The sequence below is a fragment of the Lynx canadensis genome, chromosome A1, assembly GCF_007474595.2.
Source record: "Lynx canadensis isolate LIC74 chromosome A1, mLynCan4.pri.v2, whole genome shotgun sequence".
Classification (NCBI taxonomy): Eukaryota; Metazoa; Chordata; class Mammalia; order Carnivora; family Felidae; genus Lynx; species Lynx canadensis.
In genome coordinates, this window is record NC_044303.2 from 97,715,922 (window position 1) to 97,743,038 (window position 27,117).

At 40.7% G+C, this 27,117-nt stretch overlaps 2 protein-coding genes across 4 annotated transcripts in view; both read left to right on the top strand.

Annotated features, from left to right (window-relative positions):
• Nucleotides 1-10,468, top strand: part of DMXL1 (Dmx like 1) — a 135,139-nt gene extending 124,671 nt beyond the window's left edge. For all 3 annotated transcript variants that reach the window (XM_032592714.1, XM_030317036.1, XM_030317043.1), the window contains 4 exons: nt 124-215; nt 1,302-1,354; nt 5,451-5,668; nt 8,356-10,468. In XM_032592714.1, coding sequence (XP_032448605.1) covers nt 124-215; nt 1,302-1,354; nt 5,451-5,668; nt 8,356-8,580 — 588 coding nt within the window. In that variant the 3' untranslated portion in view covers nt 8,581-10,468. The remainder of the gene's footprint in view (nt 1-123; nt 216-1,301; nt 1,355-5,450; nt 5,669-8,355) is intronic.
• Nucleotides 10,469-20,657: 10,189 nt separating this feature from the next.
• TNFAIP8 (TNF alpha induced protein 8) overlaps nt 20,658-27,117 on the top strand; it is a 136,058-nt gene continuing 129,598 nt past the window's right edge. Inside the window, exon 1 of the mRNA XM_030317056.1 lies at nt 20,658-20,789. Within this exon, the coding sequence (XP_030172916.1) occupies nt 20,789 (1 nt within the window). The 5' untranslated portion in view covers nt 20,658-20,788. The remainder of the gene's footprint in view (nt 20,790-27,117) is intronic.

The window sequence follows — 27,117 nt, forward strand, 5'->3', positions numbered from 1 at the left end:
AAAAAAGATACAAGGGGATTTAAGTAAGCCACACATTACATGATCCCTTTTGGTAAATGCATCCACTTGGTTATAAAATTGTTACTGACAGCAATAACATTTGTTTCTTCATAACCATTCCAGACCTGGCAGTGTCATAACAAAACAGCCAATGATTTTGTCTTCGTTAGTTCCTCCTCTTTGATAGCTACAGCTGGTCTTTCAACTGACAATAGGTAAGAGATTGTAACTGAAATGTAAGTGTGTGTCTCTATAGCTCAGCTTTATTTCTTATTTGCTTTACGTTCTTATATCTCAAGATTGTTTTCAGAATTGTGCTTTTCAATATTTTTATTATAAAGATTTCCTTCTTAGAGCATTTTTAGTGTTCTAATTGTAAGGCCAAGGAAATTCTGGTGGCATTAAAAACAACATCCGTTCCTTCTGTATTTTTAATATTCTGATTTTTTTATTTTAAGACTTAAAGAGAAAAATGATTTGATAGTGAAATTAATTTTTCTCCATATTATTCCTTATGTGTTAAGAAAGCTTGAGGCAAAGGAAAGAACCATTATTTCTTGACCCTGCTCTTCTGTTAATCCTCACAGTGGCTCTCTTAGATAGATATTACCAGTGTTTCACGATAACGAGAAATTCAAAGACCTCTTTGAGTTGTACGATAGATAGTAAGTGGCAGCCTGTCCACATTTCCCCCAAAACCTTAAATAGGTAAGAAAATGTCTCCTCCTGCCTCCGTCTCCACACCCCCGTGTTTTACTTCCCTCACACTGCTGAGTTCTGAGGTAAATGTCTACTGAGGTTGCTGAGTTTTTCTATTTATTTGTGAGGCCTCACTTTACACTAGAAATTGGATTGTAAGAATATGGAGTCTCCAGCCCATCTGCCATAGAAATCCTTACATATATTTGTGTCTCTTCTGTAACTCATAGAACGGAGTAAAAGTGCTCCCATTCAGAGCAGAAATAAGTTTTATTTGTGCTCGGGGAAATTCAGTGTATCCTGCTAATGGTATTTGCCATCTGTTAGGTTACAGAATGAGCAGATACAAAAGGTATTTCCCGTGTTCAGACTTCATACAGTATTATTTGTAAATACATGTCAATCTAGAGTTAATCAGTTTTGTAAGTTAGTGGTTTTTAAATTTTTGTGAAAAAATTAATCATACATAAATATATTGGTTACTTGTATTTGAATTTTTTGTTAGAGCAAGGTTTGAATGTTATGTAACTATATGAAACAAGCTTACTTTTTATTCTGTTGTTAAATTTTTGTGTCACTCAAAGGTAATTTTTTTTTTTCAGAAATATATGTTTGTGGGATACTCTTGTGGCACCTGCCAATAGTTTAGTCCATGGTAAGTTTTGAAAGCATTTTACAAATTTTGAAAGTCAAGAATTTGACTAAAATCAATAAACTAATTTTTTAATGAATTTGTCTTTAATGACACAAACTTATTAGCCTGCGAGGTTTATTTTGCCCATGATGGCATAGAGTTTAAAAACGGAAAAATACAACGTATATAATTAACTTTGCACTGTACTTCATGAAGGACAGTAGAACATAGATAATATAAAAATCATATGTTTTTACTTTGAATCTGATAGCCACAGGTCATCTTTGTGAGCATCAGTTATTGTACAGTATTATGCCCATTCTCTCCACTCCTATTCAGAATGGTACTCAGAGTCCTAACTAATGCAATAAGACAAAAGGAAATAAAAGGTGCACATTAGGAGGAGAAGAAATAAAACTGCCTTTATTCACAGAGGACATGATTGTTTAGAAAAAAATTTTTTTTTAATTTTTTTAAATGTTTGGGTTTTTTTTTTTTTTGAGAGAGAGACAGCGTGTGAGTGGGGGAGGGTCAGAGAGGGAAATACAGAACTTGAAGCAGGCTCTAGGCTCTGAGCTGTCAGCCCAGAGCCCAACATGGGGCTCAAACTCACAAACTGTGAGATCATGATCTGAGCTGAAGTTAGCCACTTAACCAACTAAACTACACAGGCACCCTGATTATGTAGAAAATCTTGAAGACTATATACAAAAAAACAAAACAAAAATAAGGTAAAAACTTTTGAAACTAAAGTGTAAGTGTAGTAGAGTCACAGGATACCGGGTCAACATACTAAAGTCACTTGCTTTCATATATACCAACAATGAACAATTGGCATTTGAAATTTTAAAAAATCACCATTTATAACAGCACCCAAAATAATGAAATACTGGGGCATAAACCTAAAAAAATATGTATAGCTTCTGTTGGGGAAAACTATAAAAAAGATAAATCAAAGATTTAAATAAATGGAGAAATAGCCCATATACACATATTGGAAGTCTCAATGAAAGTTATTAAGATGCCACTGCCTCCTAACTTTATAGATTAAATACATTCCCAGTCGAAATCCCAGGAAACTATGTTGTACATACCACCGAACTGGTTCTAACAATTTCTGTAGAGGGGGTGCCTCAGTGGCTCAGTTGGCTAAGCATCTCACTTTGGCTCAGGTTATGATCTCACGGCTTGTGGCTTCAAGCCTCGTGTTGGGCTCTGTGCTGACAGCTCAGAGCCTGGAGTCTGCTTCGGATTCTGTCTCCCTTTCTCTCTGTCCCTCCCCCTCTCCCGCTTGGTGTATGTCTGTCTCTCTCTCTGTCTCTCTCTTTCTCTGTTTCTCTCTGTTTCTCACACACACAAAATAAACATTTAAAAAAATAATAAAAATAAAAATTTCTATAGAGAGGCAACAGACCTAAAATACTGGATACTGAAGAAAAACAAACTTTAAAAATTTTTTTTTTGTTTATTCATTTTTGAGACAGAGAAACAGCATGAGTGGGGGAGGGGCAGAGAGAAAGGGAGACACCGAATCTGAAGCAGGTGCCAGGCTCTGAGCTGTCAGCACAGAGCCTGACGTGGGGCTCCAACCCACGAACCGTGAGATCATGACCTGAGCTGAAGCTGGATGCTTAACTGACTCAACCACCCAGGCGCCCCTGAAGAAAAACAAACTTGAAGGACTCACACTATTACTGATTTCAAGACTTACTATAAAACTACAGTAATAAACACATGTTATTGGCTTTAGAATAGAGATCATGGAACAGAATAGAGAGCCCATTTATCAACCCATACGTATTTAATAGACTGATCATTAATAAAAGTACAAAGGCACTTCATTGAAGGCATAGTGGTCAAAATATACTATAACAATTGGATGGCAATATGTAGAAAATGAACCTAGGTACATACCTCACCCCTTTCATAAAAATTGATTTAATGTGAATTATCTACATGTGAAATTCAAAACTATAAAATTTCTAGAAGGAAATAGAGAAGAAAATCTAGGTGACCTTGGGTTTAGTCTTGAGTTTTTAGATACAATACCTAAAGCATAATCCATGAAAGAAATGATATATTCAAGACTTTAAAAAATGACCATCTTCTCAGTATATTAATGGCAAGTAAGCATATGAAAAGGTGGTTAACATGATCATAAGATACTACTCTATATACTAAAATGTCCAAAATTAATGATTTTGGAATACCAAGTATTGGTGAGAGTATAAAGAACCTGGAACCCTCATGATTTGCTGAGTCTAAAATGATTAATGGCAAGTAAGCATATGAAATGTGGTTAGCATCATCATAAGATACTACTCTATATAGTAAAATGTCCAAAATTAATGATTTTGGGATACCAAGTATTGGTGAGAGTATAAAGAACCTGGAGCCCTCATGATTTGCTGAGTCTAAAATGATACAGCTACTATGGAAAACTGACATTTTCTAATAGAGTTAAACATGGACCTAGCATGATCCATCTGTATGTATTTTTACATATATGTCCAAGAGAAATGAAAGCACACATTCACAGAAGGACTTGTATAGCAATAATATACAATTATATTAATATATTAATGTAATAAAACTTAGCAGCTTTATTTATAACAGCCCCAAACTAGAAGCAACACAGACACATCCAATAAGAAAGTGGTCTATTTATGTAATAGAATACTATTAACCAATAAAAAAAAAAGCATAATCTGCTGATATATGTGACAACATTCATTAATCTCTTAAACATTATGTTGAAGGAAAAGAAGCCAGTCACTAAAGAGTATGTACTGTAAAATTCCATTTATGTGAAGTTCAAGAACAGAGGCAAAACTAATTAGAATAGTGATTGCCTTTGTGGGAGAGGAGGGTTGACTGCAAAAAGGCATGAGGGAACTTTCTGGGATGATGAAAACATTCTGTGTCTTGACCTGCATGATGGTTACACAGATGTATCCATTAGTCAGACTTCATCACGAGTTAGAATTTCAGCATTTTATTCTGTATAAGTTATATCTCTAAGTGCTGGTCACGTTCAAAGAATCTTTCCCTATAATTTTCTCTTTAGGTTCTTAGAGTAATTGTAACTAAATTTTATTGAGTACTTAGTATATGCCAGGAACTGTACATGTTTTAAATATGTCAACTAATTTAATCCTCACAGAAACCTATTAGGTGGACTGGGTTTTCTCCTTTTTTTTTTTTTTTTTACAAATGATAAAACTGAGACGTAGGTTAAAAAAAAAATTACCTAAGGTATATATTGAAATCCATGCAAAAACCAAGATTTAAATCTTGACAGTCTAACTCCCAAATCTTCACTCTTCATCATTATGCCATATTGTCTTTGAGCTATTGACAGGCTTTTTTTTTTCTTTAAGATTTGTTAAGATCCACTTCTTTTTTAAGAAAAGAATACTCATTGTATTTTTGTTAGTTCTCATACTGGTATGTCTTCAAGTTTCACCATTTTTGTTTTTGCATTGTTTAATCTGCTCTTAACCCCATGTAGTACATGTTTCATTTGACTATTGTAGTTTTTAATCTCTGGATTTTTTTATTTGTATCTCTTTTTTAATGACTTGTTAATTTCCTTATCTACTAATTCCATCACTTGTGTAATTTTTGGGTTAGTTTCATTGGATGGATTTTCTTCTCATTATGGGTTGTATTTTTCTCCTTTGTATGCCTCTTGGTTTTTTATCAGATGCCAGGCATTACAAATTTTACCTGCTTCTGAGGCAAAACCCTTCTGAGGACAAAACAGATTTTGTCCTTTGTGAATTAAGAGGTTTTCCACTATGGCTGGTGGAAACAGGAACCCAGACCAGCTCAGGTTCCCCTTGCGCCATGGCCAGAAAACCCTCCATAGGCAATAACAGGGGCAGTCGTATGGCTCACCCAGTTTGCTTCCCATCTCTTAGAGATCATTTTTCTTTGCCTGGTGTCCATTGTCTCCAACCATTGTTTCCTGTATATCATTTAATTTTTTAAATGGTTTGAGGTAGGTGGGTGAATCTGGTGATCTATCATTCTACCTTGGCCAGAAGTCAGAAGTCTCTTGCTTACACTGTTAAATGGGTTTTACTTCATGATTTACTTCAATTTTAATTTTCAGCTTTTACTTGCCATGATAGTGGAGCTACTGTTTTAGCATATGCTCCAAAACACCAGCTACTAATATCAGGTGGCAGAAAAGGCTTTACATGTGCATTTGACCTTCGGCAACGACAGCAGAGGCAGCTTTTCCAGAGCCATGATTCTCCTGTTAAAGCCATTGCCATTGATCCAACAGAAGAGTACTTTGTTACAGGATCTGCTGAAGGCAACATAAAGGTAAATATGGTAATGCCACAGTGTCTACAAAATGAAGAGAAATCTTCAGAAACCTTAAGTGTTTACACGTATTAATGATACCATTCTATTTAAATAGTAGAAATATTAACTCCTTTGTAGGCAGTATGTTTGTTGCTATTTAATAAATCTTTTAATGAATGAAATAATATTTAACTTGAAATTGTCTCTTTTTCAGTTTTCAAATAGGCTTAATTAATGTGCAAAAGCACTTGATTTTCCATAGATAAAACATATTTCAAACATTAGAATTAGTCTTGACTCCCATTTTCAGAGTTACCAAATTCAGTTTCAGATACTGTGAAATGCAGTAATATTTTCCTTTATCCTGAATACTGTCCATTTTTTCATTTATATAGTATTAGCATCCAGCCACTCAGTGCCTGATTCAGAAGTTAGGGACATACCTAGATAAGCCCTGTGCTTCTCACACTCCACCATGTTTAAAACTTAGAGGTTATTTAAAATGTTAAGCAGCTTATTAAATGCATCCCATCCCAGAAGTACTATTGCTAGGTACCTGTATGCATCTTTACAGTACATACCTAACAGTTTTGTTGGAGAGTCCTCTGGCCACACTTGGAAAAATCTCTAGGGGTAAGTCAGTTTAGACTAGTCCCTAAGTTATTGTAGTGGCCAGCAACCCACTGAAGGAGTCTACATTCTTAGAATCCATTAATTTAACCCCTAGTGAGACTACTAAGTAAGAATAAGTTTGGGGGTACCTGGGTGGCTCATTCAGCCATGTGACCAACTTGAGCTCAGTCACTTGGTGAGTTTGAGCCCCACTTCAGGCTCTGTGCTGAGAGGTCAGAGCCAGGAGCCTGCTTTGGGTTCTGTGTCTCCCTCTGTCTTTGCCCCTCCTGCACTCACGCTGTTTCTCTCTCTCTTAAATTAAACAAACATTAAAATAATAAGGAGAAAGAAAGAAAGAAAAAGAAAGAGAAGAAAGAAAAGAAATAATAAGTTGGGCTACTTTTTTTACAACATGCATATTGTTTTCATAATTTCCAGCCAGAAAAAAAATTAACTAGAATTGCGGAATTTTAAAAATGCTTTTTTTTTTTAATGTTTATTTATTTACTTGGAGAGAGAGAGTGCAAGCCGGGGAGGGGCAGAGAGAGAGAGAGAGGCAGACACAGAATCCAGAGCAGGCTCCAGGCTCCGAGCTATCAGCACAGAGCCCATTGTGGGTCTCAAAGTCAAGAACCACACGATCATGACCTGAGCCGAAGTTGGACACTTAACCGACTGAACCATACAGGTGCCCTGAAAAGGTTTTCCTAAAATCAAATATATACACTAACTTCCATACGTAATTATTTTCCTTCAGTTTGAAGCTAGTTTCTTACTTGAACTGCCTTCAGTTTAGAACAAGTTGTATTAGGTTTTATATTAGTTCTTTATATTAGTTTGTGCTCTGATTCGGAGGTTTATTATTTAATCAAGTAAAAACAGATTTGAAAGTTTACTGCATCGTATTCAGAAGTCACAACTTGGGGCGCCTGGGTGGCTCAGTCAGTTAAGTGTCTGATTCTCGATTTCAGCTCAAGTCATGATTTCACAGTTGTGAGATCGAGCCCCAAGTCAGGTTCTGCACTGACCATGGAGCCTGCTTGGGATTCTCTCTCCCCCACTCTGTCTCTGCCCCTTCCCTGCTCACATGTGTGCTCTCTCCCTCAAAACAAATAAACATTTAAAAAATACATGTTTAGGAATCACAACAATCAAGTCTAGAGTAATAGGTACTAATGAATTTCTTAGGAAAAAGTAAGTTTTCCAAAAAAAGGGATCTCAAAAAATCAGGACTATTTTGGTTTCCCTAAAGTTAAAATGGATGTCCTAAAAGCATTTAAGTCCGTCACATACTTGAACATGCTTATAAATTACTTTGTAAGTAATTTACTTTAGGAATAGTTGCATTTATTGTGGTAGGGGCTAAAAAGAGAAGATCTTAGTAAATTAAATTTGCTGAAGTTGTGATAATTTATCTTGCGGGTGGAACATAGTTTTTCCTTTTCTGAGGCCTTCTTTCCAGTGGGTCTAATCCCTTGCTGGGTATTATAAGGGGTTACCCCATTATAAACTACACAGCACAAGCTTTGCTGAGAGATAAGTCTTTTTTTTTTTTTTTGATGTTTTTATTTATTTTTGAAACAGAGACAGAGCATAAGCAGGGGAGGGGCAGAGAGAGAGGGAGACACAGAATCTGAAGCAGGCTCCAGGCTCTGAATTGTTGGCACAGAGCCTGACGCAGGGCTCGAAGTCACGAGCTGTGAGATCATGACCTGAGCTGAAGTCGGACGCCCAACCGACTGAGCCACCTAGGTGCCCCGAGATAAGAAGTCTTAATTGTAGTCCCTACAATATTACAAGTTTCTTTAGCTGTGTACACTTGACCTCCTAGTACCTAAGTTCTCATCTCCAATGCAAGGTTTAAATTACCTTTCTGTTTAATGAATAGATTTTGAAGAATGTGATAATATCAAAGGGAATTGGGAAATTGCAACATAGTATCCAAAGGTTATGACCTTAGGCCTACAGATTTTTTTTCCATATTTGTTTTAGAAATTCCTTCTTTGCACAAGAAAACTGGCTTAAAATTTTCATTTGGATTTTTAATGTAATCATCAACGTCAATTTTTAATTTTGTTTCTCATATCTTTTAGATTTGGAGTCTGTCTACCTTTACTCTTCTCCACACTTTTATCAATGAACATGCTCGGCAGTCCATTTTCCGGAACATTGGAACTGGAGTGATGCAGATTGAGACAGGGCCAGCAAACCACGTGTTCTCGTGTGGAGCCGATGGTACAATGAAGATGAGGATACTGCCGGATCAGTTTAGCCCACTAAATGAAGTGTTGAAAAATGATGTGAAATTTATGCTCTGACAGTTTGACAATAGGATGTATAATTGATTACCTATTCCCTGGAAGTGGCCAACACATACAGTGTCCACTGATCACTGTCTCTGCCACAGATAAACTAATGCTTTCTTGGTTTCATACTTACTTTATGGAGCTTTGCCCTGGATGCACTGATGCCTTAAAAACTAACAAGGTCATTCAGAATTAGACTATATTACCTAAAGTAGAATGTATAAGTAATACTGTAATAGTACATATTTATAGTATGTTATGCTGAGTACGTCGTAGTGTTAAAGGACTTTCGTTTCCTTATTGTTGATAAACTCTTCTGCAGAAATCTCTGTATGAATTTATTTAACAGTAAAAATACCCTTTATGTAAAGGCAGTTGACATCAGTCATCACTTGACTCACCACTGTTAGTTCCTTTTTCATACATAAACATCTCAAACTCTTCTATTAATTAATGATAAATGATAATTGGGTAAGAATAAAAAACATAATGAACATATTCATTAAAAACTGTCATTAGGACTTCAGTCTTATTATATAAAGTTCTCCTCAGTGTCCTTACTGAAGCCCCAGTGTGTGTGTGTATATATGTATCTTATACATCTTACTTGAACTTAGTTTGTGTATATATCAGAGAAAACTACAAGTCTTTTCATGTGTTTTTGTGCCATAACAATTACTGCCATTAGAATAGCAACTTTCTTTGCAGCTGTTTTTTTTTTTCATGTTTTTTTGTTCTTAAGTTTTGAATTCCCATCCTGATTTTCAAATAATTTCAGGAAGACATCCAAGATTATTATTTTAAAGATTATCTTGAATCAGTTAAGTCTTAGCAGGCAATAACGATTCGGTGTTGGTATACAAGAGACACCTAAAAGTAAATTTATAAATTTGTCAAAGGATTTTTGAGCACCAAACATTTTACTTATATTTCTTTTTCCTTTTTAGGTGCTTTTAGTCTCAAAGTTCTGAACACCTTATAGCAGTGTTTTTAGAAACAAATGTGAAGACAGTCAAATTAAATAGATAATATTTACAAATGTAAAATACCCGCCAGATCTACCACTAATAGAAAATAAATTAAACCTTATATTTTATTATTTTTTGCCAAAATATATTATTTTACTATAAAATATGACCAAAATATTAAAAATGCACAATGCTTTTAACTTAAATGTGCTAAACCTATTTCTGTCTGTTCTGTGCTATACCTTTTCTGGTTAAAAATTATAGAAAACTTGATAAATACTTGATTTTAGCCAAGGAGACTGGAAGCAGATGGGACTAAGTGTTTAAGGGACAATTATATACTATTTAGCTTAAATATATTTTGTTAATAGGAACTATAAAAACATTTTTATGTAACAAAATACGGACAACTGTTATCTGGGAAATTAAAGAGTCAAAGTGAAGAAATGAAGGGCTGGTAAAATGAATTTTGTAATATCCTCAGGATACTTTTATCTTAAAAGTATATTGTTAAAGATTTTGTAAATTGTATTCATAATTTTAAATGTGTTAAGCTAGTTGCAGTGAAAACACTGTCATTAATTCTGTAGAGAGTTCATGTGCACATAATAACCTGTATCTATAATTGTGCAATAACAATATGTGACTATTTTGCCATGGAGAAATCTGTGACAGCATTGCAAACAATGCCGTTGTTTGATACAGTTAAGCTTAAGTTATTTTTCAGTAATTTCACAAATCAAGATTCAAACGGCTTTAAACACTTTCAATGAGATAGAAGATTTATTATGCTTAATAGAAAAAAAAAGGCATTGTGGATGAACAATTAAGCATTTTCATTGAGGGTTTATATGAGTAATAAATTGTGTAAGCCCATATGTATTTACATCAGAGTCATAATATTTTAAATAAACAATCATGCAGTGACTTTTTTTTTTAGCATGGTACTGTTTTAAGTAATATTTATGCAATTTTAGTTGGCTTAAAGTATATGTGACATTTTAAAATAGAGAATTTCTGTATTTATATTTGGTAAAATATAGGAAGCATTGAGTAATTTTCCTAAATACCTTGCTCTTCCTTTTTTATAATCTTTTTAAATTAATAGGTAAGCGTTATTCAAAAATGGGGAGAATAAAAAGTTGGAATGTATATCTAAATATAAAATGATGCACATATATGTAAAATTTCATCCACATTAATGGAATGGATACATCAAAATACATTTTTTAAATTGTGTTTTTTCTGAGAATGTGGCTTTGTAATGATGGAAAAATTCACAACATTGCAAGTCTCATTTTCTGAAATGTAGAATTTTTCTTCTGTAGAATTATAGACGGTCAGTTCCTTCCTCCTTTATTGCTCTCTTTATTTTGCCCAAATTCATTTCTCCTTTTTTTTTTTTAAATTACTTAAAAAAAATTGCAAGATTTTCTCATACTGGTCTCAACAGTGAAAACACATACAAACATACCCACTTTAAGAAATGCCTTATATGACCTGAAAGTGGTAATGACCGCTTTTTTTTTTAACAGGGCTGGGAACCCATACAGACATATTTTACTAAACCAAAAAATTTAATATCATGACAGGAGACTACAGGTAGGCTAAAAAGAATATTTGTATAGTAATAGGGAAGTTATTAATGTCCATATATACAAAGAGAACTTTAATGAATTGGGGCAAAGAGAACTTTAAGATGATAAATTATTAGAGAAATCAACTCACAGAACAGGACACTGAAAAAACCAGCAAGTATAAAATATGTTCATCCTCAGTAATGGTTAAAGGAATGTTGGGGGGGGGGGGGGGAAAGCAACAGTATGATACCGCTTTTCATCAATCAGATTCATATAAAGTCAAGTGGCAACATCAGTGTTGGTGGAGATGCAAGGAAACGGGTGCACTGAAACACGGCTGCTAGAAGTACGTTCCAAAAACGTTACCTAGATTGGTGTTAACATTGAATACACATAGTTGGACTAAGCAGTCTTTTGAGAAATTATCCTATCAGGATAAAAGCAACCTTGCACATAAGTGTAAGTACAAAGATGTTTAGTGAACTACCTGGAGGGAAAAAAAACCCACCCTGGAAATCTAAATGGTAATTAGGTAGATAGTTGGATAAATTTAGTACATCCTTGCAGTGCAATATTTTCTTAACACTAAAAGCATGTCAGATTTGTATCTGTTGATCTGAAAAGAGGTTAGAAAATTTTCTAAGTAAAATGTATAATAGCCCGTATTATTTCAGGGTTTTTTTAGTCCTATAGGTATGTAGAGACAAATATGTATGGAAGAATACACAAAAGTTTAACATGGGAGAAGGGAAGAAGGAGGTAATACTTTCCTAAAAACCCTTTGAACCCCACTGAGCAACAGATTACCTAAGAGAGAGGTGTGTGTGTGTGTGTGTGTGTGTGTGCGTGCGTGCGTGCGCGCACGTGCATGCGCGCTCACACCGGACAGAAAAGCTCAGTCTTTAAACCCTATAGTATTTAATGACTTGGAGAGCTGCTCTGTTGAGTGAAGTTCTTGTCAGGAATACTCTCTTGAGCTGTTGAGATATTTTGATGCTTGATTTACTAAAGTAGAAAGGGTAAAATGTTAACCTTTGGAGTACTTAGAAAAAGTGGAACATACATTATTTAAATGTTCCTATCAGTCTTTTAGAAATGTGTATAGCTTTTGCTATAGTTAATTACAAAGCTAAACAGTTTTTCATGACTTTTTTTCCCTTTCTGCTTGCTTCATTGTCTTTTTTTTTTTTTCTTTAATGTTTATTTTTTAAGAATGGGAAAGAGTGTGAGTGGGGGAGAGGCAGAGAGAGAGGGAGACACAGAATCCAAAGTAGCCTCCAGGCTCTGAGCTGTCAGCACAGAGCCCAATGCAGGGCTCTAATTCACAAACTGCGAGATCATGACCTGAGCTGAAGTCAGACGCTCAACCGCTGCCACTCAGGCACCCCTTGCTTCATTGTCTCTTATGTGTATTTGGCCGATAATTGAGGGAGATAATGCAGAGTTAGAGTATCACATGGTTTCACAAAGCTCCTGGAAAAAAGAAAAATTTCTTAGGTTCTCCTATAGCAAATACAGATGGGTGATAGAAACAATTGGTGTGACAACCCATTTGCACACTAGAGATGCTTTACTAGTACGCAATTGTCTACCCAATGTATAGGTATGACCTATGTAATAGAACTTAAGCCCTACAGTATATCAGCCCCGAGTGAGCGTTAAATACGTTTTAAAATCTGTATTCCTCCCACGTGCACGATACTTCCCAAAACTCCAGTATTTTCATCCTATTGCTTCCAGGTCAGGCTTGAGCCCCAGGATCCCATTATCAAAGTGAGGTCCAAGTGTGCATTTGGCTCCTTGAATGAGGTTCTTTGTGTAGAGTACTTCTTAGCCTAAAGACCTATCAACAAATGAGACACTTTCTGTGCCTTCCACACACCAAACACAGTTGTGAGACAGATAATACGGCTATCTCCCATTCTAAAAGAGGGGAAATCGGATTCACAGAGTAGTACCTGGTCCATAGAGATTCGTAAGTGTAAGTGGGCACCAGTCACCAGTCCCTTGAGTAATCCTCTTGCCTGGGATTAATTCTCCACTGCTCTTGGCTCCACCATGAGCTGTTTATTGAGGTGGTGGTGGTGGTGGTGGTGGTGGTGGTGGTGGTTGTTTAAGCACTGAGTTAGCCTTTTTCTAAAAATGGCCCATGTTTTTAACTGAAAAAGAGTGTCAGCCTATTTCTTGATGAGAAGTTTCAAGGTTCAAAGTCCTCTTTACGTTTTATGCTATCCCCATCCCTAAGTTGAATCTAGTAAATTTGCTTTTAAAAACTGTGTGTAATACACTCAGAAGAAAGCCACACCCATGCTGTTTTCTCAAACAGCCTCTTAACTACTTGAGCTACCTCCAAATTTGCTGTGGTATACCACATTAAGATTCTTAGAAACTCCAGGGGCGCCTGGGTGGCTCAGTCGGTTGAGCGTCTGACTTCGGCTCAGGTCATGATCTCGCAGTTGTTGAGTTCAAGCCCCGTGTCAGGCTCTGTGCTGACAGCTCAGAGCCTGGAGCCTTCTTCAGATTCTGAGTCTCCCTCTCTCTCTCTGCCCCTTCCCTGCTCATGCTCTGTCTCTCTCTGTCTCAAAAATAAATAAACATTAAAAAATTTTTGAAAAGATTCTTAGAAATTCCAGTATCTCCTAAAAAGGATCTACATGGCACACCCTGAAATCTTTCTGAGATCTCAACAAAATGACTTAGTAAACAGAATTTTGGCTATGTTTCTACCTTGAGACCCTTGTAATTCATAACAATATTGAATAATTTTTTTAAATAAAACCATGAAGCCATTGTTAGGTAGAGAGACCCATGTGTGCATGCACACACACACACACACACACAGATAATTCACACATAGAAGGAGCTAGCACACCAACTCTTCTCTGCAGATTGGTAATTGGAGGGAAAGAAGGGATGTGATTGCAGGAGAACAGCATGGGAGTCATAGCTCACCAGGTGAGGGTGCTGTGCTAGGCGTATTCCAGAAGTAGGAGCCTTCCTGTTTATTGTTTTGATTTATTTTATTTTAATTTTTTTAATGTTTACTTAAACATTAAGCTTAATGTTGTGCACAAGCGGGGAAGAGGCAGAGAGAGGGAGACCCAGAATCTGAAGCAGGCTTGAGGCTCCAAGCTATCAGCACAAAGCCCAATGTGGGGCTCGAAACCACAAACTGCAAGATCATGACCTGAACTGAATTCCAACACTTAATTGACTGAGACACCCAGGCGCCCCTTTTTGATTTTTTTTTTGTTGTTGTTTATTTATTTTTGAGACAGAGCATGAGTGAGGAAGGGACAGAGAGAGAGGGGAGAGAGGGAGACACAGAATCCGAAGCAAGCTCCAGGCTCTGAGCTGTCAGGACAGAGCTGGCACAGGGCTCGAACCCATGATCAGGTCAGATCATGACCTGAGTCAAAGTCGGGCACTTAACGGACTAAGCCACCCAGGCACCCTGATCCTTTCTTGTTTACAATCAAGTACAGGGTTGCCAACTTGGACTAGACATTTCATGGGTAAGTACACAAGAGAACTCCATAAATAGAGCAGGAGTTTTAGACCATATTTGTAGAAAGAATCTTTTCAGAGAATTGTGTGGCCAAAGACAAGACAAAACAGAACAAGCCTTTGTAGTATTTGGGATAGGCATAAGTGAGGTTCGAGATGTTCAAAAAGGAGAAAATAATTGAGGTGAGGTGAGGAAGAACCCACATAGACAAGGAGTCCAGTGGTGCAGTCACAGAAAAATATGGGTTCTAACTAGGGGCAGCAGTTTTATTTCTGTACAGAATGGCTCAAAAGTTGGACACCTGGAACAGGCAGAGAACTTGTTTTCATGGGGAGGGTGGTTTATTGAATTGCCCGAGATTGTGGATAAAGTCATCCTTTGAGGGGCGCCTGGGTGGCTCAGTCAGTTGAGCGACCGATTTTGGCTCGGGTCATGATCACGGTTTGTGAGTTCGAGCCCCACGTCAGGCTCTGTGCTGACAGCTCAGAGCCTGGAGCCTGCTTCGGAGTCTGTGTCTCCCTCTTTCTGCTCCTCCCCCACTCATGCTCTGTCTCTCTGTGTCTCAGAAATAAACATTAAAAAAAATTTTTTTTTAAAAAGCTATCCTTTGATGCAGGCAATAGTTCTAGCAAGCTTTCTTCAGAAGATCTGTGTTTTAGTTACTATGTTATAGGAGATAAGTAATTCCGAATAGTGAAAAATACCCTGTGATGAAGGTATAATCACTAGTGATCTGTACTAGCTATGAGTGGGGGTTGTGGTCTATGGAAGTAATAGGAAAGATCATTGATTCCCAAATTTTTATTCTATCCTGAGTTTCTAGTCTGCATGATATTGAACAATTCTCCTACCCTACCCAATCTGCTCCTTGACTTCTTTTTTGGAAAGACATATATACTCTTGACTCATATTGTTACCTTAAGGACAAGATTACATGTTAAGATAATGCTTTGAAAAGAGAAATAGGACTGGAAAGAGTTGAAGCAGTGGGTAGTCAGATAATGATTTGGGGGATGGTGAAGTCGTAGCCATGTTTTGAATCAGGTACATTCATTGACAAACTTAAATGAAATTATAGTTAGAGCACAAAGGAACATAGGTGGTATTCCCATGGCTGCGTCTGAGGTGCACATCTCACTTCAGTGCTTTTGGTCTGCTGGAAAATGTTAGACCATATCTTCCTCCCCTCTTCACACTTCCTGGAGTGCTCTTTGCTCTGCCTGGAAAACTCCCATTCATCCTTTTTGACTTGCTTAGATGGAAGCTCTTTTGTGAAAACTCCATTCATCCCGAGAATGTGAGTCACTTCTGCTCTCCTTTGAGTATTTGTGCACACATTTTATTTTTTAACTTTTTAAAATGTTTATTTTTGAGACAGAGTGACAGAGTGTGAGTGGGGGAGGGTCAGGGAGAGAGGGAGACACAGAATCTGAAGCAGGTTCCAGGCTCTGAGCTGTCAGCCCAGAGCCCGACGCGGGGCTCAAACTCACGAACCGTGAGATCATGACCTGAGCCGAAGTCGGACCTTAACCAACAGAGCCACCCAGGTGCCCCTGTGCATACATTTTTGCTGCACATTTCATGGTTCTTTGTAGTTATTTTCTTACACTGAAAAAAGGAGGCTGGCAATGAGTAAGCAGAGTTGGGGCTTCCAACAAAAGAGAAGAGTATAGGAGAAACTGGATCAGAAAATTTTTGAAAACTTACAAATTTGTCTAAAGTTAGTTCCTACCTTCAGCTGGGCAGAAGCAAAACCAGGTATGCACAGAAGTATTTCCAGCTATCTAGCTGTCTCTAATCCATAGGATTTATAGGGTGTTGGAGTTTTGGTCTGGGAGGATACATTAATCCAGATGGAGCTGCAATTATTTAAAACTATAGGCACTCAATAATGGACTAGGGATTAGATGATTCCTAGATTGTAATACTTTTTTTTTTATGATCCCACATTGGAAATATACAAGAGCTAGTCTGAAAGTGAAGTGATTCAAGTGTCTATTTGCTCAAGTAAGATAGGAAAGTGAATTACTTTGTTAATTTCTACATATTATTACACTATGAAATAAGGTGGAGTCCTAAGTGTTTGCCAGAGTTAAAGGGAAGACTGGTAGTTCTCTGAAGACAGTAATGCAAGTCGCCTGAGATGGTAGAGTCCCCTTCCCCAGCCCCCTAAAGTAAGCCCGGAGGCAGTGGCCATTCTGCATGGTTTCTACCACTAGCACCTGTGGCCTGTCAGGTCTAGATGGCCCTAGTGAAGTGGGTGGCAGTGAGGGAAGGTGGCAGAGTCCTTGGAGAAATTTTAATTTCATATCATTTAAAAAATCTTAGCATTTTTATGTTTTGCAAGGGAAGTATAGAACTTGAGAGGTTGAGGATAAAAGAGAAGGGATAGTTAATTGAATGTAGCCCATACAGCTAAAAGGGAGAGCTGGACAGGGGGAGGGCAGCAGAGAACTGTTGAGAGGGTTTGCTCGGATTCAGGGTGGTGAGAGGAAAGAAAGTCAAAATGTGGATGCAGACGGTATTGTTGCTAGCTCCAGCAGGAAGTTGAGAAAACTCCCTCTTGATGATCTATATATTTTGTATGAAATAGGAAGTAGTAAGATGGTATATCAAGAGCAGGAAGGGTGGGGGTGGGAAAGATGTCTCAAGGAAAGGGGTAAAGATTGAACCCTTTTCATTCTACCCATGATGTAGGAGAATATCCAGGCTCCCTGCAGATTTAGCTGAGATTAGATGCCATGAGTCTGTAGAAAGTCAAGTTTTACCTTTTTGGGTTCTTCTTGAGTAGTTCCTATGGAACGTGGAGAGCTAGAAAGATTTGCCAGTTGAGTACAAGGAGAGGGCATTGAGGTACAGGAAATGGAGGCGCAAGCACTGAGTGACTCAAGAGCTGGTTATTGGGGTTAGGCCGTGTAGGAAAGGAAGCCGACTGGGAGAAATACAAGTCTATGTGAGGTTAAAGGAAGAGTCAAAAATCAGGTCAAGGCTGAGAGACTATAGTTGGAATATAGAATACTGAAGATAGATGATAGAATCTTTACATAGGTAAATATAGAAGGGGCTCTGGGCATTGCTGTTTTAGGGTGCAATTGGGAACAAGGCAGATTACAGTGAAGCAATTACTGGGGTCCAGGTTGTAGCCACCATGACATCCTGGCTGACTCACAGCAGTCAAGCAGATGGTCTCCTCCTCATCAAACACTTTGTGCTTTGTCCTAAGTCATCAAGTTTACACAGGGCAGATACATTACTAGAATTCTCGGTGGGTGGTGATGAATATCACTGCTCATGGGTATTCAGGGATCGTTTCTAATTATTTGGAGGTGGGGAAGGATGGGAGTGTACAAATTCTTCATCCTAATTTAGTTGCATCACTGCCGACTCAAAAAGTGTTTAGAAAGTAAGTGCCTTTGTCCCTCCCTCTATTAGGCAGCACCACCAAAGACTGAGCTTGCCAAACCAGAAACCCTGTGAATCAACCTAGATGACTCTCCTGCCCTCAACCCCCACATCTCATCAATTTCCAGGGCCTGCATGGGACTTCTTCTTTCCAACCACTTTTTTAGGCCTTCAGTGTCTGTATTCATTTCCCACTACTGTCACAACAAATTACCACCAATATAAGGTTTTAAAACAACAAAAATTTATTATTTTACAGTACTATAGATACAGTATTGGTCTCAACAGGATAAAACTAAAGTGTCACCTCAAGAGCTGAGTTCCTTTTTGTAGGCTCTAAGGGAGGATCCCCTTTCCCTGCTCAGTTGGGTTAATGACAGCATTCACTTCCTTGTGGTCGTAGGACTGAGGTTCACATTTTTTGTTGGCTGAAGTCCAATCCCAACTTTAGAGGCCATCCATTCCTGGGCTCCTAAACCAGGTCCAGTTCCTCTCATACTTTGAATCTCGTTCAAAGTTCACTTTATGGAACTCACATAATTATTTTAGATCCACTCAAATAATCCAGGATAAGCTCCCCATCTCGTGGTCTTTGAACTTAATCACATCCACAAAGTGTTCCAGAGATTAGGGAGTGGACGTGTTTCCTAGATTCATTTTTCTGCCGACCACAGGATCCCAACCTGACATATTTCAATAACTTCATAAGCAAGTTTCCTGGCTCTGGCATTCTCTACGCTGTTTTCAGATTAACCTTTCTAGAACAACGAATGACATGTCTCCCATGATTTAAATGCTTTACCCAGGGTCAAATTAATGCTCTTTAGCTCCCATGGGAAACAAAACAAAACAACCAAACAAGACACATTTGGATTTTGTCCTCTTTTGTTATTTTACTTTCATTCCAATCTACACTTCACTTGTTCCCAACCCTTCTTAATACTTGAAAAATGCTTCCTTTGCCCATTTCTGCACCTGACTCATATTCCTTCTCCTAAACCCAGCTCAGACATCAATCACCTCCTTCAGGAAGGTTTTCCTGACACTCCCTTCCCCATAGCTATAAACACAGGATAGTGTACTTTTCTAAACACCCTTGAGCCTTATGCATATTCCTATTTGGGGCATTAAACACAAATGTGTTGTGATTTTCTGGTCTATTTCACTTACAAAGTGTTTACGTTTGTGTCTCCCAGCCATATTGTGCCACTCCTAAATGTGTAACATTGGGCAGGCTGTTTCACTTCACTATGCCTTCTCTCTCTGTGAAATTAAGGTAGCTATAGGATCTGTGAGGATTAGAACGGTGACCTGCACATACTAAGTTTTGCTAATATTAATATTCCCAACCCTCTCCACAGAGCCACCTTATAGGAGGTGTTTAATGGGTGTTTGTGGTATGGATGGATTCATCGTGCTCCCATTAAGGTCAGAACCTTCATGCACTGCTACCCCGGGTCAGGGCTCCTCAGAAGAAGTAAGGCCCAGATTCTGCCCCATCCCCAGAGGGAGAGCTAGCCGTTGGCCCCAAAGGCAGAAGTCCTAGTGAAGTCCGTGGAAGTAATTGAGACCAGACTAACTCCCGAGGAGCCAATTACCCTTTAACTGCAACCTCCGTGAATGGAAAGCAGGAATAATGAGTGTGTCAGACATCACCGGGTAGACTTGAGGCTAGTATAGGCTGAAAAGCCAAAAAAAAAAAAAAAAAAAAAAAAAAAAAAAAAAAAAGACAGGTGGGATTGTGGGATTTGGGATTTAGGTGCTTATATATAGGGATATTTCTCATCAATACTAATGGCAAATGACACCAACAGTCATGCATATCTGTTTCATCTAGGCAGGGTGTAACTATGCATGAGCACATCTAACCGTCTCAACATACTGTGAGGCTGGTATCTCATTTTTCAACTGAAGAAACAGAGGCCCAAACGTGTCCCTCAAGCCACCTGCCCCTTCCAGTGTATAGGTCTCTCCTTTCAGTCCGGATTCAGCTCCCAGGCCGTTGCCTGGCCCTCCTCCGCGTTCTAGGGAGCACCTGCCGCCCCACCCGGGGTGTCAGGTTGGGTTCGCCCCGTCCAGAATACCCGGTTCCTCCTCTCAGCCCCAGAGCCTCCTAGATCATTCACCTAGCCCTACTGCCCTACCTCTCCCGCGCCTTCTCCACTTCTCCTCTCCTCTTCCCGCCGGCTCAGCACGGGGATTCTGAGCCCCTCCTCCCACCTCCGCCCCCGCTCTTATAGCTCCTTCTGGCCCCGCCCGCGGCATTATAGCTCCTCCCACACCCTGTCTCGGCTCCTCCTACCTGGTGAGTTCGGACCGCAGCCTCCTGGCTCCGCCTCTCAGCTCCGTTTCGATCGTTTAGCCTCGCCCACATCCCCGCCCATGGCCTCTCCTCCCCGGCGGGCTCTGCCCTCACTCCCTTGGCTCCTCCTCTCAGCTCCGCCTCCGACTCCTAGCTCCTTATGGCCCCGCCCCAGACCTTCTAGCTCCTCCCCCTGGCCCCGCCCCGACTTCCTAGAGCCGCCCGTAGCCCCGCCCCTGGCCCCCTCCTCTCCCCCCGCCCCGGCCGCTCCGCTCCTCCCCGCGCCCGGCCCGGCCCGCCCCGCCCCCGGCCCCTGGCTCCTTTTCTCCCGCCGGCTCAGGCCCGCGCTCCGCTGATCGGTCCGCGGAAGCCCGCGAGCGTTCGAGCCGCTAGGGAACTCCGCGCCGTCAGATTTCCAGGTTCGCCTCTGTGTCCTGGCGCCACCGCGCCCTCCCTTCCGAGTAAGTGCCTCCCGGGCGCGCCGGTCTCTCCCACACCCTCGCGGGGCTCCCCCGGCCTCTGGGCTGCGGGCTGCTCCTGGGGGCGCGCTTTCCGCTCCCCTAGACTTTCGGGAGTGAGTGGGTGTGAGTGGGTGCATGTGAGCGAGTGTGTGTGTAAGTGTGTGTGCAGGCGCCCACAGCTCCGGAAACTCCCCGGAGTTTTACCCAGTTTCTCCGTCGCAGCGACTAATCTGAGATCTCCAGCTAGCAGCCCTTACCGACTTGGGCCGACCCCTTAACTTCCACCTCTTGCCCTGAGTCCCACTCGCGATTCCTTCCTTCCTTCCTTCTGTAGACGCGGCCCCCGCTATGTTGTCATGCCTGCCTGTTAACAGCTCATCCTGTCCAGAGGACTGCCCGGGTTATCACGATGCCCCAGATTGCAGACCGAGATGCTGGCCTGAGATTGTAATCCTATCCTGCATTGTAAAACGGGCAGACTAGAGTTTTTGCCTTGAGATCGTTTGGTGGAGATTTGCTTTGAAGAAGAAAGGTGTGTGTGTGTGTGTGTGTGTGTGTGTGTGTGTGTGTGTCCGTCCTTGTGCCCGCTCGTGTGACACTCGAGCCCAAAGCACCTGATGCAGGAACATCTGATGAATGCCTTCGGACCCAGGGAAGCTGATAAGCATGTTCAAGCCAGGCTGACCAACCAAACTTTGACATTTCTGAAGGATGTTTATTGATTCAGTGACACAGTAATGCTAAAGCCAGCTAATTAACCAAAACACAGCACTCGGTAAAAAGGGCAGTAACCTGCGGGATCATGGAAGGAAGGGGACATATTGGAGAGCCCATTCTTGCAACAAAATCCTTGATTTACTTAAGACTGATAATTCCATGCCTCTGTAAATTATTTTATTGGGGGTGGGGTCAATACTACCTCAATGTAGGGTACATTTCTGCGTTAAAAAAAAGTTAGGGGCGCCTGGGTGGCACAGTCCATTGGGTATTCGACTCTTGATCTCAGCTCAGGTCTTGATCTCACAGTCCTGTGTTCAAGCCTAATGTTGGGCTTCTCACTGGGCATGAAGCCTACTTTAAAAAAAAAAAAAAGTTAATTTAAAAGTTTAATTTTAATCTGTACTTGAATCCAAGCATAAAATGATTCCCTGGTTGCTGTGGTTCCATCCAAGTCTCTGAATTCTGTATCTCGCTTTATTCTTGCTATGTTCTTGCCATGAAAGTAGAGATCCCCATAAAATTTCCCCACTTCCTTGATAAGAATTCATTTAAGACATGCTGATATGGAGAAGACATATCAAATAGAAAATTTTCATTGAGGTGTAAGGGTGGCAGAAAACTTGGTGGCTAAAGGAAATCACCGAAACAGAGCAGCCTTTAAGTTGCCATTGTCTCTTGGCATATGAATGCACGAGTTGATAAATCACTTTAAGTGCTGCTTATCACAGCAGATATTTTTATCCTGGTTTCAATCCTGTGTTAACACAAAAGTGTTTCCACAGCGTTTTAACTAAGGAAACATTATGCTGTGAAATGTAAGCATATGACTCCATCTGTCTTAAAGGAAAGAAATAATTATCACACTTAATTAAACACCTGGAAACATTTATTGCCACCTTCTAATTAGATCTGTCATGGGGAGTTAAGTCAGCAAGTTATTGCTAATATTCTGGCTGGTAACACAATTAGCTTTTCTGTAGATTTTTGGACGGCTGTTTCCCCCACCCCCATACCCATTAATTGCCTCTTCCGTCCCTTGCCCACCTTTTGAGTTTTTACCTGTAATTTGAGTAACTTGTTTGGGACAGTGAATTCTGCCTACCCTCCTGTAAAATGTGAAAGCTTTAGATATTGGATGTTTCGTATTAACTGTTTTGCATGAAGAGATGTAGGCCTCCTAAGCCATTATATTCATCTAGGTTATCTGATAATAAATCACTGAATAGAAGAAAAGTATAGTGATTCTGCACGAATGGGCCCTTAAAATTTTTTTTTTCTTTAAGGGAGGCCTTTAATCTCATGTGCCTTTTGGTCTAGTGTGTTTAAATTCAATGAGAAAATGGGTGGTGTGACCTGGAAAATCTCATCTTCGTTGTCCCTTAATTTTCTGTTTCTGACTAGATTCCCAGATAGAGTCTTCATCTTGGTAGTGATGTGTTGTGAGCACAGGCCGTTGTGGGTTCCCAACAGAATGGAGGAAACCGAGGGTGAACGTGTACACCACAAGGACCAGAAACAGAGTTATTTTATGAGGTCTGTTCTCTGCAACTCTTTGCTCTGTTGAAATTGGAGGAAAGGATGTGTGGAGAGAAATGATTGCATCGAAACAGTACTCATTAGGAAATGCCATGTCGGGGGAGGAGTGAGTTTCTAGATGGTTTATGGCTCCGGATAGCTTCACAGAGCTGATCCTTGCAATGGAGACTGCCACATTAATTGATCCACCTAATCCTTTTCTGCTTGGGACAGCCTCTTGGAACAAACACATTTCCTCCTGGAAGATTTCAAAGATTTCATCGGTGCTCAGTCAGAACGGAGTTTTGTTTCCGCACCTCACAGAATTGTCTGTTCCCCATCCCCTCCATCTTGGCACACGTTGAAGGGATTGGACGTGGGGTCACCTTCAGAAGGCAGGGGAGGATCAGTGATAACACGTAAGGGCCACCTGTTTTCTCACGGAGGGGAAAGGGAGCGTTAGTGTCATCCCAGGACCAGGAACGCTGCTTTGGGCAACGGGGCCATGCACAGGGGCCTACCTGGATAAAAGAGTGGCCAGTGTCCCCTCATGTGGCATTCTCAGAGCCTGAGCTCTGATACAGAAGTTCAGGGAAGCACTGGGTGTGGTGGTAGATTAACTTTTATCACCTCACCCCTCCTCACGCTGACCACATCCTGCGTTTAATACCAAATGCACACAGTAAGAACTCAACAAACACTAGAAAGGAGCTTTGAACACCCGAACCTGTATGTTTTCCTGTGGGTAACAATTTACTTTCCACTCTCCTGTCCCTGGTTTTGATGACTGTGGCCCTGGAATCTGAGCCGACTGCAGTTTCTAGACTTTTGTCCATCAGTGGTGTTTACCAACAGCTGAACATGGATGATTTTTCAGGGTAAAAAAAAAAAAAAAATTTCAGTGAACCTTGTTGCAAAATGTAAATGAGATCAAGTAGTATCCAGTGGACATCAGTTGGCATTCCACAGTTTGGTGTAAGAGGAGGAAATGAGCTACAAGTGGAGAGTAGATAATTCTAGAAACGAGAGGCACCAGGCCCTTTAGAGACCACCTGGCCGGTGGGTCTAAGACCATAACTTTTGCTGTTGTACAAGTCTGGAGATGCATCCCCTCAGGCCAACTTGAAGGAGGGGAGCATCATTCTTTCACACAGCAGGGATTTATTGAGCTCCTACTGTGTGCACAGTCCTGCACAACCCTCTCATGTTCACACAGAGGGTTCTAGGGTTGTTGGAAACTTAGGAAGATGTTGGTAAGGAACAGGCAACTGCCCCAGGTCTCTTGACAGTGGCAAAAGTGGGTTTAGAATTCTTCTGTTTCACAAAGTACAGGCACTTCCTTAGGATAGAAGAACCATTTTCAAAATGTTTTAATTTCACAGTAATAAGAAACCCAGGGACGCCTGGGTGGTTCAGTTGGTTATGCATCTAACTCTTGATTTCAGCTCAGGGCATGATCTCATGGTTTGTGAGTTTGAGGCCCAAGTAGGGCTTAGTGCTGACAGCCTGGAGCCTGCTTGGGATTCTCTCTTCCTTTCTCTTTCTGCCCCTCCCCCGCTCATGCCTGCGCATGCTCTCTTTCAAAATAAACATTAAAAAAAAAGAAACTGAAATAAGCACATTTCTTCTGATGTCTTTTTCAAAAAACCAGCAGTATAATTGTGATAAGCCTGTTTCCATAGGACATTGTTTCCTTAGCCTTTTATGTCGGGCAGAGAAGTTACCTGAGAAACTTGTTTTAAAATGTCATAGGCTGTGCACTAATCACTTAATACCCGCCCATCCTTTTTAGAGGGCTGCTTTTTTTCTAGAAGCAGGTACTTAGGGTTCAGAACCAAGGTAGCAGAGGTTCAGAACCATCTGCAGGGTTAGAAGGGCCTTGACAAATTTGTTTGCCCAGCGTTGTGCTTTTTTATGTAGAATGAGAGGGATTCTAGACCGACAGGACGGTATTTCTCTCAAGGTGACTGGGGGCCAGGGGTGCAATCATCTTCCCCACCATAAAAAAATGGGTGAGAGGTCACAGGAACGGGCCTCTGCTCGAGCACCCCAAGCTGACTTATAAACAAATTGAGGTTTGTTTCTTTAATAACAGAGAATGGAATGAAATCCAAAATTCCACTTGTTGTAGTTTCCGTAAACATTGGAAAAAGGATGATTTTTAGTTTAGTCACGAAGTGGTTGGTTCACATGAGTCTGCGGGAATCAGCTGTTCATGTCTCAGCCACACTGGCTGTGTGACTTTGGACAATCCACTTAACCTCTCTGGGCCTGTTTCTTCACCTAAAAACTGGGGATAGTATTTACATCATAGGTTTGTTTTGTGGATTGAAAAGCACAGTGTTCCTCTCCTGTTGTCCAGTGTGCAGAAGGCACCCAAAAAGCAGTGGGGTTTTCTGGCTTGGCCAAATTGGTCTCATTTCAAGAGAATGGTGTCTGTACTGGGTTATAGCAGAGTGGAGAGGGAGAGTGATAACTTGTACCACATGTGCTTTTAGCCTGAACTTTCTTTCTTTCTTTTTTTTTTTTCCTGTAATGATGCCAGAGGAGCCCAGAGAATGGGGTGAATATAGCACTATTTCAATGATTCCCAGCTGCAAGGTCATGTGATTATAGAGCGAAATCTTGCTGCTCCCACTCAGGCTAAAGAGAAAGGAGCCAAAGCAGGGCATCTGGGTTTTATGTGTCTGAGCATGAGAAGAGCCACGACATCCTGGTAGCCTCCCCGTGCACGAGGGAAGCTTTAAAAATCACGTTGCAGGGGTGCCTGGGGGGCTCAGTCGGTTGAGTGTCCGGCTTCGGCCCAGGTCATGAGTTCGAGCCCCACGTTGGGCTCTGTGCTGACAGCTCGGAGCCTGGAGCCTGCTTTGGATTCTGTGTCTGCCTCTCTCTCTGCCCCTCCCCTGCTCGTTCTTGTTCTCTCTCTCAAAAATAAAGAAACATTAAAAGAAAATTTAAAAACCTGTTGCAGTTCAGAAGTGAGCCTTGGGTTGGCCTTTCACGCCTGGAAGTCCTTGTTTAAAAGAGGTAACGGATGAAACCAGATTATCCAAGACATACAGGAAGATAGGTCTCAACGGCCCTTAATGTTGCAAAGGGACTCTTGCTAGCATGTCCTCGAGGGAAGTTGTGAGGTTTTCAGAGGGCAGGGATACATCTTCGGGGCTGTCCACTGGGGCAAGGTCTGCTGGGCACACTGCTCTCTCTCTCTCTCTCACTCTCTCTCTGTCTCTCTCGCAGGGCACGCAGTAAACTCACATGTGTTTGAAAGGAGCCAACCTTCTCCTCCCCTGGTCATTATTTAAAAAAAAAAAAAAAGTGCACCTGTGCAGCTCAGTCGGTTCAGCATCTGACACTCGGTTTTGGCTCAGGTGCCGATCTCACGGTTTGTTGAGATCGAGCCCCACATCGGGCTCCGTGCTGACAGGGCAGAGCCTGCTTGGGATTCTCTGTCCCCTTCTGTCTCTGTCTCTCTCTCTCTCTACCCCCCTCCCACTGGAGCTGTCTCTGTCTCTCTCAAAATAAATAAACTTAAAAACAAAAAAAGGCGTTTTCTTACAATATGACTGTCCACCAGAGTGAAGGAGGCAGGGGTTGTGGTGTGTGCTCTTGGAGACCTATTTGTATTCGTCCTTCCCCCACCTCGAGCCCTGGAGCTGACTGTTCAGGCTCTCTCTCGCTCTCTCTCTCTCTCTCTCTCTCTCACACACACACACACACACACACACACACACACACACACACACACACATCCACACACACAGATACAACTGAGGAATTCTGCAGAAATGCCAGTCTTGTGAGAAAACCTGCAGACGCAATGTTGGCGACAGAATGCAGAGTTCAGAGCAAGTTTGATGAATCAGACCTTCAAGAAGTCAAGTCTCCCACTTGGTTGCAACCACTCAGTGATCAGGAAGTAATTCCTTAGTTTTCCTTGCTCCTCTCTTTAAAAAGATGAGGTCGTTTTCTGAGAAATGGCTGGTGTTTGATTAAATACTGTCACCACCCTAGGGCAGAGCAGTCGGGTTTAGTGACAGGAATCCCTTTGCCTCCGTGAAGGGAGAGGCCCCCTGGAACCCACAGAGTGTAC